General features: G+C 38.2%; 3 protein-coding genes across 3 annotated transcripts; 1 reads left to right on the forward strand and 2 right to left on the reverse strand.

Annotated features, from left to right (window-relative positions):
- Positions 1 to 293: 293 nt before the first annotated feature.
- On the reverse strand, positions 294 to 2,652 carry LOC105775604 (uncharacterized). The gene is made up of 2 exons (XM_012598106.2): positions 662 to 2,652; positions 294 to 450 (listed from the first exon to the last, which is right to left on the reverse strand). The coding sequence occupies exons 1-2, from the start codon at positions 2,650 to 2,652 to the stop codon at positions 294 to 296; spliced, it is 2,148 nt and encodes a 715-aa protein (XP_012453560.2).
- A 3,509-nt stretch (positions 2,653 to 6,161) lies between these two features.
- On the reverse strand, positions 6,162 to 6,899 carry LOC105775605 (WEB family protein At1g12150-like). Its single transcript, XM_012598107.1, has one exon. The coding sequence runs from the start codon at positions 6,897 to 6,899 to the stop codon at positions 6,162 to 6,164; it is 738 nt and encodes a 245-aa protein (XP_012453561.1).
- A 5,800-nt stretch (positions 6,900 to 12,699) lies between these two features.
- Positions 12,700 to 18,832, forward strand: LOC105775847 (probable O-methyltransferase 3). Its single transcript, XM_012598358.2, is given in 5 exon segments — positions 12,700 to 13,112; positions 18,036 to 18,316; positions 18,319 to 18,378; positions 18,381 to 18,400; positions 18,515 to 18,832. Coding segments are annotated over 5 exon segments (1,092 nt in total).
- Positions 18,833 to 20,128: the final 1,296 nt, after the last annotated feature.

A 20,128-nucleotide genomic window follows, 5' to 3' on the forward strand; every position in this document is an offset into this window, starting at 1 on the left:
CCAGCATCAAACTGCTTCTTAACTTCTTCTTTTATTTGTAACAAGACATCAGGTCTCATCCTTCGGAGCTTTTGTTGAACTGGCTTACATTCTTTCTTTATGGGGAGTCGATGCGCTACTATATCAGTGTTTAACCCTGGCATATCTTGATAAGACCATGCAAAGACATCTTTGAATTCTTGGAGCAACTCAATGAGGTCTCGCTTCGTCTTCATGTTAATATAAGCTCCAATTTTCACTTCTTTTCCTTCCCCTAAGCTCACAACTTCTATCGCCTCTTTATAAGGTAGGATCTATTTTTCTTCTTGGTCTACCATCCTTAACAAATCAGGAGATAAGTTACAACCTTGATCGTCTTCAAAATCCTGAGAATCTTCTATACCCATGTCTTGCTCAAAAGGGAACTCTGGATTAGTAGCAGTGTTGCTTATATCATTAATATCTGGGGACCTATTATCGAGGTGAAGAGGGATTCAAATAAAAGAATCTAAGAATAATTATATGCATAATATGTTTATGAATGGAATGGAAAGAATAAAGAATATTTGCTCAAAACGAGACTGAATGATATATTTCATTGAAAAGTTCTTAGACATATGCCTTTTACAAAAGATTCTTATTGCTCCCAAGCTTAGAGCAACAAGTGTGTTATAAACATTACTCTGAATTGACTTTAAAAGTTACAGGGAGCTCCTCAACAGTCCAATTATTTAAAACACTTCCCGGCTCATAAGGGCGAATGCCTGATGAATTCCCTTCTGTCACCTCTTCCTCACATATTGCATTGATGTTCAGATTCTCCAATATTTCTTCTATGGTTCCTTTTCTCGATGTCATCCATTTAGAGTGAATAGTTCCCCTCGATACGAAGGTTATGGATATGTGAGGGATTATCATGGGCTCCCATTTAACCTCTTTTCCATCCAAACGCGTTTTTCTCCTTTCTCGCTTCTTCTCCAATTCTTTCCTCTTTTGTTTCGCATCTGGCTCATACCCTAAGCCAAAATGATCTTGTTTGTCCATTAATCTAGGTACATCTACCCTCCCCTGGAGGTATTTTCCAAGTCCTTTTCCAGGTATAGCCCCTTTTCCAGCCATCATTTGTAAGCACATCCTCGTTGTTTTAGATATTCTGGGTGTAGGGAACTTGTTCCCTTCAGCGACAAAGGTTGCATTTACGAATTCCAAAGATTGGAATGAACATTCAATTGCTTCTTCTTCTGGCTCTATGTACGGTGTATCACTAGTTACAACCGCAATGATATCCTCCTCTGTATTGATTGTCACTAGCCGGCCGTCTATTACCAGTTTCAGCTTTTGGTGAAGCGATGACGGTACTGCTCCTCCCGAATGAATCCAAGGTCTTCCTAACAGACAATTGTAAGAAGGCTTGATGTCCATTACCAGGAAATCCACCTCGTACGTGCTTGGGCCGATCAAAAAAGAAATTTCAATCCTTCCCATTACTCTTCTCTCAATACCATCGAAAGCCCTTACCATATTCTGGCACGTTTTCATACGCGAGCTGTCTACGGGCAGCCTATTTAAGGTGGATAAGGGTAAGACGTTTAGGGCTGATCCATTGTCAATTAATACCCCCGGCAACATATACCCCTTACAGTGGATTGTAATATGTAGGGCTTTGGTCGATCCCATGCCCCCCGGTGGTATTTCATCGTCGCTAAAGGAAATGAAATTATCAGTGCCTATATTACCAACCAAACGGTCTAACTTGTTCACAGAAATGTCATCAGCAACGTAAGTTTCATTTAATACTTTCATCAGCGCGCTACGATGCGCTTCCGAGCTTAGAAGTAATGCTAGTACCGAAATACGAGCCAGCTGTTTATGCAACTGCTCTACAACACTGTATTCGCTGTGTTTCAAAAATTTTAAAAACTCTCTAGCTTCATTCTCCGTTACTGGCTTGTTGACAGGTGATTCGGATCGAACCGCTCCTTCTTTCTTCTGTTCGACCGCTGAGGTTTTTCCTTTCACAAGCTCTATTTTTGACGTTGCCGGGACATACTCCCTTCCACTGCATGTGTAGAAGCCATCATCATTACTCTCCTTTGAAGCGTTTATCGGGTTTCCTTCTTCCGAAATTGTCACGTTACAATCATAATTCCATAGAACCTTTTTACTATCCTTATAGGAGAAGGGTGTAGGCTTTTGGATTATGACTTTCGATGGTTCATGTATCCCCGCTTCGCTGCTCCTCGACCGTGAAATAATCACCACTGGGTGATTGACCTTCTGATATCCTTCTACGGGTCCTTCCTCTGAGGCACAGACCTCTCTTTCTTCAAATTCCTTGACTTCTTCATAAAACTCTATCTCCTTATTGTCCATCAGATTTTGTACCATGGTCCTGAACTCTATACATTCCTGAATATTATGACCCTCCTTGGTATGGAACTCACAGTATGCTCCTGCCCTCTTAGGTCTTCCATCTGAATCTTGCGTGATTAGACCCCTATGTACCATCTGATCCCAAACACATTTCATTGGGGTTCTTACCTCCATCACGTCTATCTTAATTCTCTTACTTCCACCCTCAACTATCGCATTTACCCCTTTATCCGTGTGATCGGGTAACGGATTCCTTGCTACATTTGGTCCAGAGGGATCATCTAACTTTACAATACCCATTTTAATGAGTCTTTCAACAACTTTCTTGAACGCAATACAATTCTCAATTGAATGCCCCGCTACCCCTGCATGATATTCGCATTGAGCGTTCGTGTCATACCACTTAGGGAATGGTGGTTGCATGGGTTTCAGATAAAAGGGAGCTACCACACGTGCATCAAATAAATTTTAGTACAACTCTTTATAAGTTATTGGGATAGGCGTAAACTGGAGTTTTTCTGTTCTTAAATTGGTCTCCTGCCTCTGAGAACCCTGATGACTGGTAGCTATCGTCTTTGGCGAGTCAACAGTGATTGACTTTGAATATCCCTTATTGTATGTGTTCACATTATTTATCTCACCTTCTTTCTTCCTTGAGGTCGGTCTTCTAGAGTTTTCTCCTGCATCTATTTTACCACTTCTCACCGCATTCTCGATCATTTCACTAGTCATCACTATGTCTGAAAAACTCCTTGAAGTGCTTCCCAACATATGGGTAATGAACGGGGCTTTCAATGTATTAATAAAAAGCGTCATCATTTCTTTTTCCAAAAGAGGTGGTTGCACCTGAACCGCCACTTCTCTCCACCTCTGCACATACTGTCTGAAGCTTTTGTTTGATTTCTTCTCCAAATTCTGCAGAGTTATCCTGTCAGGCATCATTTCTGAGACATGATTGTACTGTTTCATAAATGCCTGCGCCAAGTCCCTCCAAGTAACAATTTTGGTTCGACTTAGCTGATTGTACCATTTTAACGCTGCTCATGTAAGACTATCCTGAAAGCAGTGTATTAATAATTGATCATTATTAATATACCCCGTCATTCTCCTACAGAACATAGTGATATGGGCTTTTGGGCAACTGGTCCCATTATATTTCTCGAATTCCGGCATCTTAAATTTGTAAGGAAGCACCAAATCCGGAACCAAGCTCAGATCTTTTGCATCTATTCCATGATAGCTGTCAATGCTTTCTATCGCCCTAAACTTCTCTTCAATCCATTTCCATTTTTCCTCAAATTGCTTTGGAAACTCTTCCTTCACCTTGTCCTTCTCAGCTGCTTCATCGAAATCCGGGACAGCAAAATTAATCGGATTATCACCAGGATTAGAGCTAGATCCGACCTGAAGGTTCTTCGGCATTGAAACATCACCTTGAAAATACTGAGGCCTAATCGAAATAGAAGGTCTCCGTGGATGTGGTTCAGTCTGAACTTGCGCATGCGGAGGCGTAAAACCTGGAGGAAAAAGTGATTCATTGTTTTCTTCTTCATCGCAAATCACAGGACCTTTCCCTTTATCTACTCCTTTTGATACGATCTCGGTTTAGTAGTTGAATCCGAGTCGTTTAGTTTCTGATCGTAAACGAAGAAGTATGTTTGAATAAATCGATTCAAAAGAAAGTAAAGAGAAATTGGGTTCAAAGAAAGCAAGTCGGATGAAAAAAGTTGGTATGGTTTTTTGGTTTAGATGAGAAAGAATTGGTTTGAATTTGGTCGAGTTCAGTTTTGGGTTTGTTACGAAATGGTAATGTGATTTGGTTCAAAATGGTAATACGATTTGGTACGAATTGGTAAGGTGATTTGGTTCGAAATGGTAATACGATTTGGTACGAAATGTTAATGGTTCAAAAAGGTCAAGAGTGAACCAACACTGAAGAAGAGTGTTGACCCGAAACTTATAGGACCTAAATGATTTGGAAATGGTTGAAAAGGACCTTGACCCGATACTTAGGAAAGTATGAACCAAAGGTATCAAAGGTGAACGCCACACTCGGGTTTAAGGAGTGATAAGTTCGAAAAAGACTCGGAAAGACGCCACTAAAAGCTTAGATAAGTCTTACGGGTCTCGAACGAAATTTGAGAGAAAATGCCTCGCAAATTTGGCAGCAATTCGCTAAATAAAATGTCAAAAAAAGTCCCTTACAAAGTGAAAATTCAGCTATTTATAATAATCCACTAGGCTAGCCGAATGGTCACTTAAATTCCTTAAAAATTAAGCAAATGAATTACTTAAATGGGATAGCTAGATTCGGCTGAACTTGGAGCTCCAATGGTCACCTTCTAGATGGACAATTGAACTTGGAGCTTGAGGGAGTAAATGGCAGCAGACTACATTCGGTTGATGTGCTTAAAGGAGCTCATTTAATTGGCAACTATTGCTAAAAATTACCAGCAATTAAGAAGATGTTGAGTAGTCACTTTGAGTGTGAAAACCAAGTTTTGAAGAGTCTTTGAATGTGAACACCTTGATCCGAACAGCCATGATGTATTCAACGATTGTGTAAGCAATAAATCATTTGAATGGTCACTTAGGAGACTTCAAACAATGACCAACTTCATTCTCCCATTCATGCATGTGCCGTCCCTTCATGTACCCTCTTTAATACCTTTCATGCTCCAAAACGTTCATGGATGATGTACCGCAGCAACATTCATCAAATAATTCAAATTCATGTTTAGACACATTAAATTAACACTAAAATGCTGCACATTAAATTCGGCAACCTTAGGACATAATTAAAACAAGTAATAAAGTTAACATATTAAAAACAAGCTTAAAACATATTTATAAGTCAGTATAAATTAAGACAAAATTAATAACATGTCATAATAACTAAAATATCATGCATAATTAAGTTTGACCAGATTTAAGACCAATTTACTAACGAAAATTAATTAAGCTTGTAAATAACTAATTTAACTAACTCAATTAATTATTTCACTACTATATTATTGACTAAGTTATTTTGAGCTAATTTTGAGTGGTTCGAATTTAATGAGCTGAAATGGAGCTTAATTCATTTCGTAACAAAGTGCAAGGAAGGCTCATCGAGTTTGTCCAAGCTTCATCAATGCGTCCAACCAAAGTCTCGCTTCAAACTTGATCTACTAAGGCAAAAACACCTCCTTGAATTGTTTAGCTCGTGATCGGGTGATTGGACCTTGAGGCAGCTCCAAAGGCTCCTTGCTCGAGCTAGGTTGGACTTGAGGCGTGGCTGTATCACCTTTGGTTACTAATTGTGTCAACTTAGTTAATAAGTCATCTTGGGACTCCTTCATCTTTTGTACCATGTCTTGCTGGATCTTTTCCATATGTTCTTTTATTTGCACCTGCAACTGGTCTTGCATTTCACTTTGCAGTCGCTCTAGCTTTTCCAACCTTTGATCCATAATTTTTGACTTAGCACGGGTGCCATAACAGTGCCGATTCTCCAGGTTAACTGTCATAATTTTAATTTATTAGGGTCCTGTTATTATACTTAATGCATAATATGATGCGGATGAATGAAATGAATGCAAAAAGAGGTATTGACTCTAATTCAATTTCATTAGAAAAACTTTTACTAGAAAAGAAATTTCTTTACATAAAATAGATTACATATACGGCTTTGCCCTTATACACAAAGCCTTGACCTTCCTAAGAAGCCAAGCTAATTCTCAGCCTCTGTCTGATTCTAACTCATACTTCAGACTCAACACATCAGCTTGGACTGCTAGGGTCTGTAGGTGCTCGGCTACTTCGCGTACTTATGCCACCGCCTCACCCATAATATAGTCTCTTTCTCTAATCTGGTTTTGCGATCGATGGAATTGCTCTTGCCACTGTTCATTACCCCTTTCAAGAAGTTCTATTCGGAGTTCACTGTTTTGTATCGCGTCTTCGAGCTCTCCTACCCGTTCCTTCAATTCTTCAATTTTGCCTAAACTTGCCTTTAATTCGATCGCAGAATTACGACTACGGTGTTGGTGAAGCGACTTTTCTAGCTCAGCTACTCGGACTTTCAATGCCGCTTTCTCATTTTGGCAAACTAGTAGACTCTCTTTCAAAGTAATCTCTCGGGCCTGAGTATCATGAAATTTCTTTTCCCATTGATCAACTTTAGTCCTTTCCTCCTGGATTTCCTGTCGCCATTGCTCTGACGTTTTACCCAAGCCGGCAGTTCTCATTGACCTACGCAACTTCTTGTAATCTGTCTTCAGGCTGTCAAAATCTTCTTCTGTCTTGTTCTTTCCTTTTCTCAGTTTGTCAGCATCTAATTTTTGAACATCAACATCTAGTCCTAGTTGCATTTTTTCTTCTTCTAATTGCTCTATTTTCCTCTCTAACTCCAAACTCCTTTTTTCAAAATCTTGTTTGATGATTTCCATCTCAGAGGGGACCACTTGCAAATGCTCTTCTATTGGCCGAACATCTTCTTCTCTCAGTCTGGGGATATTATCTTTGACTCTCCTACTCCACCACCCGTTGTATTCAGGGGTCGCCATTGGTCCGACAGTAAGTCTTTTCATTCGGTGGGTTTGCTTCCAAGCATTGGTCACCTCTCGAATCTTTTTCTTGTAACCATCATCTTTATATGAAAACTCACTCTGGGATAATCCTTAGGTTGCAGGTACGAACTGTCTCGACCTATACTGTTTTAGTACTAACAACGGTGCATAACCAACAGCTCCCCATATCCTGAGTAAAGAGACCCAGTCGAAATCCCCACATCGATATAATATCTCATCAGGCACCATCCAAGGGGCCTTCCACTCGACATCTTCATCTTTGAGATTTTGAAGAATCGCTATCCATTTTTCCACAGTAATGTTGTCACGTCTCGTTGTCGATGCTAGCTCTTTTAATGGAGAGTAATTCTCTGAGAATACTCGGTAGGAGACCTTATCCACTTTCCAAAAATGACTATTGAACCAAACTAGTAACAACTGTGCACATCCAATGAATCTTCCCTCACCTGTGCTTCGACACGCACTCAAAGACCTAAATGTTTCTACCAAAATTGCTGGGATAGGTGTAATTCTCTTGTCCAGTCGATCAAACAAATCTGTAACTACTTCATCAACGTACCCCAATGCCCTAGGAAAAATCACCAGTCCATAAATACTTAAAGTGAAAATATTGACCTTCTTCTTAGTATCAGGATGTACTAAAATTAAATCACGCAGACTCCTCCAGGTAATACATTTGCTATCTCCCTTTTGTTTGACCCGCGCCGAAACCCATTCATCACTCATTGCTAAGATATTCATTAACTTCTTCACAAAAGTCGGGACGCTGATGGCTTTAGAATAAATTTTGTCTACTTGAATCCTAGGGCAACGTAGTAGAGTCGTGTATTCTTCTATAGTAGGCACCAGGTCCATCTCCCCAAAAGTAAAACAGCTATAAGTGGAATTCCAAAACTGGGCCAGAGCTCGAAACAAATGTTCGTCCACCTTAATATCCAACAAATAGGGCAAATCACCATAATTATAATGAAATAGCTGCTTAATTTCACCATCCCACCGATCCCAAATTTCTTTCAACTCTTGGAGATTGTTTTGTGTTACGCTGATATAAGTGAAGTCTCATAGTTCTGACTTGTATCCCTCCGTCAGACTGTCACCCTTTTCAAGTTGAGTCTTCTCTGACCATACTTGGACAACCGCATTATTTTCCACCTTATCAAGAAATTCATTTTCCATGCTAAGCTTTTCGTCTAGTAACCGAATATGAGTCAATGCCTTTTTTTAATGAAAAGCGATGTAGTCAAAATGCCATGCAACCAAAACAAAAGTAGCTAGTCAGTATCATGCATAACAATAAGATTTAATACAAACAAGAAATAATAAAGGCACCTAATCGGGTAACCACTAAAGTTCGGCATAGTTCTACCTAAGGCGAGTTCCTAAGGTTCACTATGTGGTTTGACTCTAAAGCAAAGGTACCCGAACCAGCAGATTCCTCAATCCTCACCCATTATAGGCTCATACGGACCGAGTTCGGTTCAGGGGAATACATTTCCCTATGGCTAGACGGAGATGAAAATCTCACGAAGACATAGGTACGGATGTATCCCAAAAGCGATCCACTATCCTGCACGGAGGTGAAAACCTCACGAAGGACTAGCTTCACACTCCCACTTAAAGAGGTGTGACCAACAGTCATGCAATGCAATGCAGAGATATAAAAATTTAGAATACAAAACAAGATAAAAACTATAACTCAAAACAAATGACATGCAATGAGAGGATCGTAAATTTAAACCAAATTTTCAACTTTCGACAAAAAGACAAAAGGTAATCAACTCGTGGCTCGACTCACTTATTTGAAAAAAAGTCCCTAGCGGAGTCGCCAAGCTGTTGACACCATTTTTTCGATGAAAACGGGGTCAACTTGGGTTTTGAAAAATGAAAACGAAAACGGGAGTCGCCACCAATCCTTTCTTGATAAGGTGTGATCGGATCACCTTGAAAAGTGGTTGTTTTTAATAAACGATTTAATTTTATTAAAACAACGAGTTTGGTCCACGAAATTTAGAAAACGGGTTCGGGAATCGGTTACGTACGAGAAAGGATTAGCACCCTCGTAACGCCCAAAAATTGGTACCTAGTTAATTAACTAATGTCTTGATGTCGAAAATTGAGAACTCTGAAGAATTTTAAAACACGATCCTTATTTTGAAAGAAAATTTATTAAAATCGAGCTGCTCATTAAGACTTTTTCATTTCCGAAAGAGAAAATGTCACACCCAATGCGTTAGGGTACGATATCTTACCTCTTCAGAAATGAGCAAGTCTAAACTCGCATAGAAAAGTTTAAAAGAGTGTTTAATTGCTTAAGTCATATGAGAAAAAAATTGCAACCCAATACGTTAGGGTACAATTTCTTCAAATGTTAAACATTGAATATTGCATTTTATTTAAAAAAAATCCTCGTCTCGAGAAACCAACGTATCACGTCCAATGCATTAGGACACGACGTATTAGATTCTCGATAATGAGTTTTTTCATTTATGTCCTTTTTTATAAAAGAATAATCTCCATTATTTTTTATTCAACAAAAGAAATCGAAACTCAATACGTTAGGGCTCGATTCTCTCGAAAATCTCAAATATCGAGTGTTATTTTTTTATCTTGAAATTTTCCATTTTTTTGAATAAATTCGAGTAAATGAATGTAAAATGATAATAATGATGACAATGTAAATAAAATGATACAAGCAAAACAAGAAATAATAAAAACAATCATACGGGCAAAATAACAAATAATTAGAAACTAAAGTAAGAAAACAAACAATAATGAAGATGTAAATAAATGAACAAAATTAACGAAATGATACAAATATAAAAGATATATAAACATAAATATGTATAAAATAATAAAAATATGAAAAACATATATATGTGCATGTATTCATGAAAATAAAAATATATATATATATATAAAATTATACAATATAAAAATATAGATAAGTATGCATCAAAGTTTTAAAGATATATAAACAAGTAAATTATTATAATTTATATATGTTTAAATTAAATTAAAAATATTGGTGTAAATATATACAAATTAGAAAGTATAAAATAAATAAATAAAAGTACGTACATATAAATATATACTTACAAAAATTTTGCAAATATGTATATAGGTATAAATATATGTATATATAAATTATAAAAAATGAGTATATATGTATACATATATATATACGTATGAAGTTATAAGATATATAAAAATATAAAGGTAGGTATTTATGTACATGTATATAAATTTTAAAAATTATGTGTACACATACTATAAGAATACGTGTATATAAAAGAGTATGTATGTTTATAAAAACTATATGAAAATGTAAAGCATATGGGTACTTGTATATATTTATAAAAGATGTATGTAGATATATAGATTCAAATTATAAAATATGAAAACATAAAGATAAATATATACATATACATATATATGATAAAATTTATAATTTTAAAGGTATAAATAAGCAATAACAGCAATAATAATTAATAATAGTATAACATCAAGTTTATTACTTAATAAGAAATTAAACAAAATACAAGAGGACTAAATTAAAACTTTAAACGAACTTCGGGTTTAAATAGGTAAATAAACAAAAGGAATAATGCAGGACCAAAGTGAAACGCGCTTAAAGCGTGAGGGACTTATGGGGAAATATTTCCCAGTCCTGAAACGCTGCGTTTCAACCAGGGGCAGCACTTGGTCTAAGGACCAAAGCGGGACAGAAGCAAAATCCACAGGCCGAAATCAGAAAAACAAAAGACCACATTGAAACAAACTGCAAAGGCGGAGGGACCTATTGCACAAATAACCCAATTCATGAAAACACGCGGATCCCCTGGAGCGGGTCGGATAGCGCGCGGATCAGGGGGCTTAAACGGCGCCGTTCAGAAAACAATATTTAACCCAAAAAAATTTTAAAACTGTCATTTTTACAAAAATTTTAAAAACCCTAAAAAAATTTTCCTCTTTTCTCCTCAGAGGTATCCGGCCCTTAGCTCTTGGCCTTCGCCGTGCCGTTTTCGTGGCCGGTGGCCGGAGTAGCGCGAGACAGGCCTTTCAAGCCCTCTCCCCACGACGTCCCTGAGGGCTAGTCCCTCTCAGCCATGGAACCGAGGAAAAAAAAGAAAGGAGATACTCCCCGTTCGGCTCCGGTGACAGCGAATACAGGCTCCGACACCGATTTACGTTGCGAACAGGTATTCTCTTCCTCGTTTGTTTCGTTTACGTTAAATGGGGTTATAAAAATAAATAAAAAACGTAAAAAATAAAATGAAATAAGATAAATGCAAGAACAAAAATAAAAACTGGTATCCACCTTTTTTGTTCTTTTAATCTGCTTATTTTTGTATTCAAAATGTTGTAAAAAAGAGAAGAAGAAGTACAGAATGTGGTTCGGCCCTTTTTATAGCCGATTTGCTTCTATCTATTTCCTATTGTTTTTTCTATTTTCTTTCTTTTTGCAGGCATTCGATGGGCACCAGCGGATGGGATAGAGGCGGTGGCGTAGAGGACCAAAGGTCCGAAGCATGCGGCGCTTGGGAGACCAAAGGTCTGAAGCAGGGGCGGCGCCTAGGGTTTCAGAAACTGAAACCCTAGGCTGATTTGAACTCTTGGGCCTGGGCTTCTGTAATCGGGCTTAGGAAGTTTTAATTATGTTTATGCCTTGTTTTTGAAGCCCGGGTAAAATTGGGCCTCTACAATGATCATACAAATACAAAGAGAAATTGAAGTAAACAAGTGAACAAATAAAAGCAACATATGAAAACTAATTGGAGGATTCTGATTTTTGGGGTAAAGGGGAGAGGAAAGTAAAGATTTTGAGGGCTAAGAGGAGGGAATAAAAATTTGTGGGGGGTTGATTTTGGGGGTAAAAGGAGGGAGGAAAAGTAGAAAATTTTGAAGAGAAGATGGGGTAAAAGGTTGGTGGGGCAACGGGGGTTGGGAGGTGGGAGTAGTGTCATATTCGTTTTATTATAATTACTTGAATTATTTGAATTCGAAAAATCAATTCGACTTAAACTTGAAATTAAAAAAAATTGAGTTGACTTGATTAACTCGAATTGAATAATTTGAAATTTAATTTTTTCGAGTAGAATCAAATTTTGCTCACCACAAGCTAAATTGATTTGAAAATTACTTTTCAAGTTAAAAGCAAATCACGCCCCGGATTAAAAATGAAAAATCTGTTTCACAACCAAATAGGCTACTAATGAGATTGATAAGTTGATTCGATTATGTCATGTAAAATTAAATTTTAATTTTACAATATTTTGTGATTTTTTATACAATTAATATTTTAGTGACTCAACTATTATATTTTATGGTCCATTCATATAAATTATGCCTATAAAATTTAATAAATTTCAAATTTCTAACTATATGAAAACTGTAGCCTCCATACACTACCAGAGCAACTTCTTTTAAAAATGAATACATATACGGTTAATAATCTTTTCTAAAAACTCATAAACTTGATTCACATAATATATATATATATATATATATATATATATATATATATATCAGCAAAATTATCCTTTTTCATATGTCCCATGCCATTTTGAGGCCACCAAAAAAGACTTACCCATCAAACAAAATAAATTGAGTAAGAGATCGGCTCCCATATACATACGGGGCCATTGTCCGATCAAACAGGAGTATCATAGGCTATTTCTTAAAAAAAAAAAAAGAGTATTGTAGCCTATAAATATCATATGTAATGATATGCTAATTCACACCAGCATATATATATATTTTTAAAAAGTATCATAAGATGAATATGGGCAATGCCAATGTGGAGGATGCTAATGATGCACTCCAAGCACAAGCTCACATTTGGAGCCATGCTTTCAACTTTGTAAGCTTCATGTCTCTAAAATGTGCACTTGATTTAGGTATCCTAGAAATCATTCAAAATCATGGCAAGCCCATGACTATTACCGAGCTAGTTGTTGCGCTACCGATGCTTAACCCTACTAAAGCATGTGACATCTATCGGATCATGCGCATTCTAGTTCACTCGGGCATCTTTGCACGCCAAAAGTTATACAATGATGCTCAAGAAGAAGGATATGTTCTCACCAACTCTTCTCGTATTTTGCTCAAGGATAATCCCTTTTGCATAACACCTGCTTTGAACGGTATGATGGATCCCGTTATAACAAAGCCTTGGAGTTTTCTAAGCACCTGGTTGTTGGTGCAACAATAGAATCAAGCAGACTCAGCAAGTATCTTGTCGAGTAAGCCTCGAAACTTGCTGAGCAAACAAACAATTTCGAGTTAAAGAAAGAAGAAAATAAGCGGGGGAAATTTGAGAGAAATATTGATGAACAAAAAACTGATTTGATTCATACATAAAACAATGGCTTGAAGCCAGTACATAACTCAAGCATAAGGCTTGTCAAAATCAACAAGTAATTACCTACCTCCACTAATTACATAGAAACTTGAAATCTTAGCTTGTAAACTTATACAAAAGTGTGTTTACAAACTCATACATAAGCTAATTACATCAATCGAAAGCTAACTTAGTTAGAAATGAACTAACACTCATTTCATCAACTAAATATAACAAAATGAACAAAATGAGCTTGCATCGCACCCTTGCATCTGCTCCACTTTGCTTGGTCTTCATGGCTTGTATGGAATCGAGTGTTGGCTTCATGTCGACCAACTTCAACACTCCTCCTTGGTTAGCATGGTGCAAACACCTAATTTTCTTCTTAAATGCTCAAACCTTGTGACATTAAGGGCTTTAGTCAAAATGTCTGCAAGTGGTCCTCCAATTGCAAAGTGAATTAGCTTCACTTCGAGCTTGCTCCATTTCTAACAACATATAGCTTAATGCTAAAATGCTTTGTTCTTCCATGGAACATGTGATTTTTGGCAATTGCAACAAGAGATTGATTGTCACGAAGATCTCTGTTGCTTCCCTTTGATCCATATTCAAATCAGCCAGGATTTTCCTAAGCCAAATGGCTTGGTTGACAGCACTTGCTGCTGCCACATACTCTGCTTCAGCAGTAGATTGTGCCACCAGACTTTGCTTCTTCGAGCTCCAGCAGAACATAGCTGAACCAAGGTTGAAAGCATACCCTGAGGTGCTTTTCATGTCATCTATCGATCCAGCCCAGTCACTATCAGTGTACCCAACTAGATTTAGATTTCCTTTCTTGCTGTACCTTAAGCCATAGTCCAAAGTGCCTTTGACATATCTGAGCACTCTCTTGGCAGCCTGAAAATGCTTCTCATTGCAACAATGCAAGAACCTTGAGAGCAATCCTACAAAGATACATTATGTCCGGTCTAGTGGCGATCAAGTATAGCAAACAACCAACTAGGCTCCTGTAGGTAGTTTCACATACCTTCTCAAAATTTCCTTGACTCGATAGTTTTTCTCCAACAGCAACAGGTGTTTTAGTTGGTTTGCTGTTTTGCATGGAGAACTTGGTCAGAATCTTTGTGGCAAAGCTCTTCTGACTTAAAAATATCCCATTCTGTGCTTGAGTCACCTCCATTCCAAGAAAATAGGACATCTCCCCAAGATCAGACATTTCAAACACCTCTTGCATCTTGGTCTTGAAATTAACCAGCACTGCTCGATCTCCTCCTGTCACCAGCAGGTCATCAACATATAGGGACACAATGAGTTGTGTTTGTGTCCCTTGCTTCTTGACATACTGATGTTGGCTCACTCTTGCTTCGATTGAATCCCAGATCAGTCAAGTAGCCATCGATTCTGCTGTGCCCTTGGAGCCTGTTTTAAGCCATATAGGGCCTTCTTCAATTTGTAGACCATATGCTCTCTCCCAGCTATTTCAAACCCTTGTGGTTGTTCAACATAGATGTCTTCATCTAAAAAACCATTCAGAAAGGCTGATTTCACATCGAGTTGATGAATTTTCCATTCGAGCTGGGCTGCTAAGGCAATCAGTGAGCAGTCTGATGGTGTCGAGCCTCGCCACTGGTGCAAAGGTCTCCAGGTAGTCCAAGCCATACCTCTGACTGAACCCCTTGACAACCAACCTTGCTTTCAGTTTGTTCAAGGTACCATCAGCATTTTGCTTGGCTTTGTACACCCATTTCACCCCAATCACCTTCCTTTTGACTGGCCTTTCAACCAATTCCCAGGTCTGGTTCTTCTCAATCATGCTGATCTCCTCAGCCATTGCCTGCTTCCACTCTTGCTTGAGCTTGACCTCTTCAAAGTTACTTGGTTCACTATGGCTATATGAGCCCTTTCATAAATCTCGGTCATTGATCTTGTTCCTCTTGGTTCATCATCAATGTCCATTTCAGAACACTTTGTTCGCTCACTTGGTTTGTTGTAAGTTCTTGAAACTTCCTCGGGTTCATGCCTTTCCGGCCCAACATGACCTTTCATCAAATACCACATCCCCGCCATCGATACTTTGTTTGTTGAAGGATCCAAGATCCTATAGCCTTTCTTAACAAAGGTTGTAGCCACCGTAAGACCGTGTCGAGCCCTTTCGGACAATTTGTCCCTTTTAACAAGGTACATGTGTGTAACATATGCATCCAAAGACCTTCAGATGAGCCAGTGATGGCTTGAAGCCAAACCAGGCCTCGAATGGAGTCTTCTGATCCAAAGCCTTGGTTGGAAGTCTATTCTGAATGTATGTTGCAGTGTTAACTGCTTCTGCCCATAGTGCTTTAGGCAGATTCTTCTGAATCATTAAGCACCGCCATATCCATTAATCTCCTATTCTTCCTTTCACTTACACCATTCTATTGAGGTGTATAAGTGTTGGTAAGCTGGTGTTTGATGCCTGCCTTATCACAGAAGGCTTGGAACTGAGCTGAGGTGTACTCAGTCCCATTATCAGACCTTATGGTCTTCAGCTTGCAGCCTGTTTCTGTCTCAGCAGCAATTTTAAACTTCCAAAACACAGTGGCCACTTCTGATTTCTGTTTTAAGAAGTAAAGCCAGCAATATCTAGAGAAATCATCAACAAACAGTATGAAGTACCTGTTTCCACTTAGTGACTCGATCCTCATAGGGCCACACACATCGGTGTGCACCAGTTGGAGTTTTTCAGAGGCTCTCGTGCTTGATTCATGGAAATGGCAATCGGCTGTTTTCCTAGCTGACACACTTCACACACATCATCATGGTTCACTGAGTTGATGAAGTTTTCAGCCAGGTCTTCTCTGACCATTCGGGCCATCGATCTGAAGTTGGCATGTCCCAGCCTTTGATGCCACAACTTAGATTCATCTGATGTGGCTGTGTAGGCAATGTCTGACTTCTTTGTCCAGTCAACCACAAAGCTCTTATCAGCCATAGGGACTGCCATCAGTTTGGATCCACTTGGATCACCGATTGGCAATCGCTTGTCCTTGAACACCACAGAGTAACCTTTCTCCAAAGAATTGAGCTATCTTTGAGTAGGTTTCTATCAATTTCAGGCACCAGGAGCACATTTGAGATCATTTTGGCACCTGTGGGAGTGCATATCAGCACATCACCTTTGCCTTCAGCTTGAATAAAGTGCCCATTACCAATTTTGACTTTGGTTCTACAGTTTCTGTCTAAAGACTTGAAGATTGCAGCATCAGGTGTCATGTGATTGGTGCATCCACTGTCTAGGAGCCAACCAGATGAGAGCCTTTCCTGAGCAGCTGAGCATGACACAGCAAAGACTTGCTCCTCTTGGTCACTGTCCTCCTTAGCTACTCGAGCCTCAGCTTTCATCTGTTGAGACTGGTTCAGTCTTGTTTTGGTCTTGCTCTTGCAAACTCTCTCAACATGACCCTTCTTCTTACAATCTTGACACACAAGATCCGGATTGAACCAAAGATTTTTCTTCGGATGACCGGCTCTTCTGCAGTGCTTGCAAGTTTGACCTTCTCTTCTCGCAAAGATCATTCTTTGGCTTGTCTCTCCAGCCTTCTTGCCTTTGTAGGCGATTTGTCCTTGCTTGAAAGGCACCTTCTTGATGCTCTTCCAGTCTACTTGCTCTCCTCGCTCTTGAGCATATAGAGCATTGATCAACTCGGTCAGGAAATGGTGGATGATCCTTGAGTCCTCGAGAGATGAGATTTTGCCTCATACCTCTCGAGCAGAGTTGCTATTACTTTCTCCACTATCCTAGCTTCATTAAACCGCTCTCCAAGGAGCTCGATGCTATTAACCACGACCATAATCCTGTCGAATATTGCTTGGCGTTTCTTCTTCTTTCATCTTTAAATTCTCAAATCTCTCCTCAAATTCAAGAATTTGTCGCTTTGTCCTCTCTGTCCCTTGAAACTCTTCTTGCAACTTATCCCAGGCTGTTTGGTGATTCACAGGCCATAATCCTTGTGAAAATCACATCCGACTTCGAGTTCAATGCAAGACATGGCCTTGTGCCTCTTGGTCCTCTCATCGAGATCTTTGCTCGATCCGAGCCATTGTTGGATTGCCTCTAAGTGGTTCGGTTCAACATCCGAGTTGACCACCTCCCACAGATCATAAGCTGCAGTAAGTCTTCATTTTGACCACCCATATGTGATAGCCTTCTCCATTGAATACTTGAGGTGCGGTGGTGAAAAGCTTGATGAAGCCATGGATTTGTATAACAGTCCCTTAAGAAATAAGCTCTAGATACCAATTGTTGGTGCAACAATAGAATCAAGCGAGACTCAAGCAAGTATCTTGTCGAGTAAGCCTCGAAACTTGCTGAGCAAACAAACAATTTCGAGTTAAAGAAAGAAGAAAATAAGCTGGGGAAATTTGAGAGAAATATTGATGAACAAAAAACTGATTTGATTCATACATAAAACAATGGCTTGAAGCCAGTACATAACTCAAGCATAAGGCTTGTCAAAATCAACAAGTAATTACCTACCTCCACTAATTACATAGAAACTTGAAATCTTAGCTTGTAAACTTATACAAAAGTGTGTTTACAGCTCATACATAAGCTAATTACATCAATCAGAAAGCTAACTTAGTTAGAAATGAACTAACACTCATTTCATCAACTAAATATAACAAAATGAACAAAATGAGCTTGCATCAGCAGCCCTTGCATCTGTTCCAGCTTTGCTTGGTCTTCATGGCTTGTATGGAATCGAGTGTTGGCTTCATGCTGACCAACTTCAACACTGGTTCCAAAATGATGATCACACTCCATTTGCTACCACATATGCGGAGACATTGTGGGACTATTTTGCCCATGATCCACAGCTAAAAGATTTGATAAATGATGGCTTAGCTAGTGATTCTCAATTGGTTACCAATATTCTTGTCGACAAGTGTAAAGAGGCGTTTGAGGGATTGAACTCCCTTGTAGATGTTGGGGGTGGCACTGGAACTACGGCCAAGGCCATTGCTGATACATTTCCGCACATGGAGTGCACTGTGTTTGATCTTCCTAATATCGTTCTTTGGCGCAAGGCAAGAAGAACTTGAAATATGTTGGAGGCAACAAGTTTGAGGCATTTCAAGCTGAGACGCAATTTTATTAAAGGTTAAGTTTTACTAAATTTATTCTCATTATTTTTTATGGTATTTTTACTTTTATAATAATGCACAAAAAATTCCATTTATGTTTTTGAGCTAATTATGAATGATAATTGAACAGAAAGTGTTGCACGATTGGGATGATGAAGGATGCTTGAAAATTTTGAAGCGATGTAAAGAGGCCATTTCAAGCCAAGACAAGGTAGGAAGAAAGTTGATCATAATTGACATGGTTGTGAGGGAGAATGAGAAAGTGAATGATGAAGCCTCAAACTTAACTAAAACACAGCTCTTTTTCGACATGTTGATGTTAGTGTTGGTGGCTGGAAAGGAGAGGCAGCAAGAAGAATGGGTAAAGCTGTTTTCTGCTGCTGGTTTTAGGTCCTACAAAATTACTCCTATTGTAGGTTTTACATCTCTTATTGAGGTTTATCCCTAAGAGCCTTTGGTTACTGCTTTATTAGTGTAATAATAATGGCGTCAAAGCCATAGTTGAAGGGGTAATGTTGTTATTTGTAGACAACATTCGCCAAAGTTGTTTACTAAGATTTGAAGTTTGTGTTACCAATTCCTATCTTAAGTATTTTTATTGTTGTTGTGGTCATGGTCTTACTCTTATAGACCTTTTCTTGTTGTTGTAACACTTAGAGGTTTGTATTTTTGTTTCACTAAAAATAATTCTCTTACTCTTGTAGTTATCGTCATCTTGCAACTCATATAAGATTCATGGTTTAAATTTTCTATTATTGGAATTTTTTTGGAATTGCTAAGATTTTATACAAGCACTACAAAAAAATCACATATACATAATATGTAATACCCCACACCCGACCTAGACGTTATGGCCGAATCTTGAGGACTTACATAATCTCCTTTAAAAGAATTCCAAATTTTAAACTAGAAACGTGTGTGTTTCGAAAATATTAAATTTTAGCAAATCTCTTTCAAGTTTTTAGAAAGATACTCATTGAAGTTGCTTATTTTATAGAGAAAGCACTTAGTTGGTCACTTAATGTTTGCAGCAGTAATTTCAAAGTTATTAGTTTTGAAAACCATGATTCTAGTTTGTGAAAACGCACAATTTTGTATTATAATGATACTCTATATAAAAAAATCCAACCAAATAAACCAAAATCGAAAAACAACTTCCAAAACGTTTATACAGTCCAAAAAGTCCAAAAATTCAGTTTAAAGTTATAAACCATCTTTATACTAATGAGAATCTAATCCGAGCTCTTGCACGCCACTCGATCCTCAATTCATTGATTACTTGAGAAATCAATTTATTGGGTGAGCTAACAAAGCTCAGTGTGTAACTTAGCCCGAATACCAAACAGAAAGCGGATAATCATACAAAAATCAGTATCGAACAAACATGAATGGCAACACACATCATGTGATGCAACATAGCAACAGAACAAATACAAATGGCATGAGATTTATACGATGCAACAATTTTCATATATAAAAAACAGATGCTACCCCCATTCAGTACACACCATCTCCATTTCACCCAACACATCAAATAGGGTAATTAATACTCATCTAACCCCACACACCAAATTACTGAGCATATGTCACTATACAGAAATATGCAATAATACTGCCAGATATAGTGTCGTGAACTGCCAAAATTAGAAATATGTAGTGATTAACTACCAGATACAATAATATGCAGAACGTGTCTGCAAGAACTTTCTCTATCGCATATCATATTCCACCCCAAATGCACATG

Source organism: Gossypium raimondii, chromosome 10, assembly GCF_025698545.1.
Source record: "Gossypium raimondii isolate GPD5lz chromosome 10, ASM2569854v1, whole genome shotgun sequence".
In the NCBI taxonomy this organism is placed as follows: Eukaryota; Viridiplantae; Streptophyta; class Magnoliopsida; order Malvales; family Malvaceae; genus Gossypium; species Gossypium raimondii.

What these genes read in the sequence shown, in the direction of transcription:
- LOC105775604 (XM_012598106.2), bottom strand. Translation starts at nt 2,652, where the DNA reads ATGGGTATTGTAAAGTTAGATGATCCCTCTGGACCAAATGTAGCAAGG. An exon ending in ACTTTTAAAGTCAATTCAGA is followed by an intron (nt 451 to 661) that starts GTAATGTTTATA and finishes CCTCGATAATAG; the next exon opens with GTCCCCAGATATTAATGATA.
- LOC105775605 (XM_012598107.1), bottom strand. Translation starts at nt 6,899, where the DNA reads ATGGCGACCCCTGAATACAACGGGTGGTGGAGTAGGAGAGTCAAAGAT.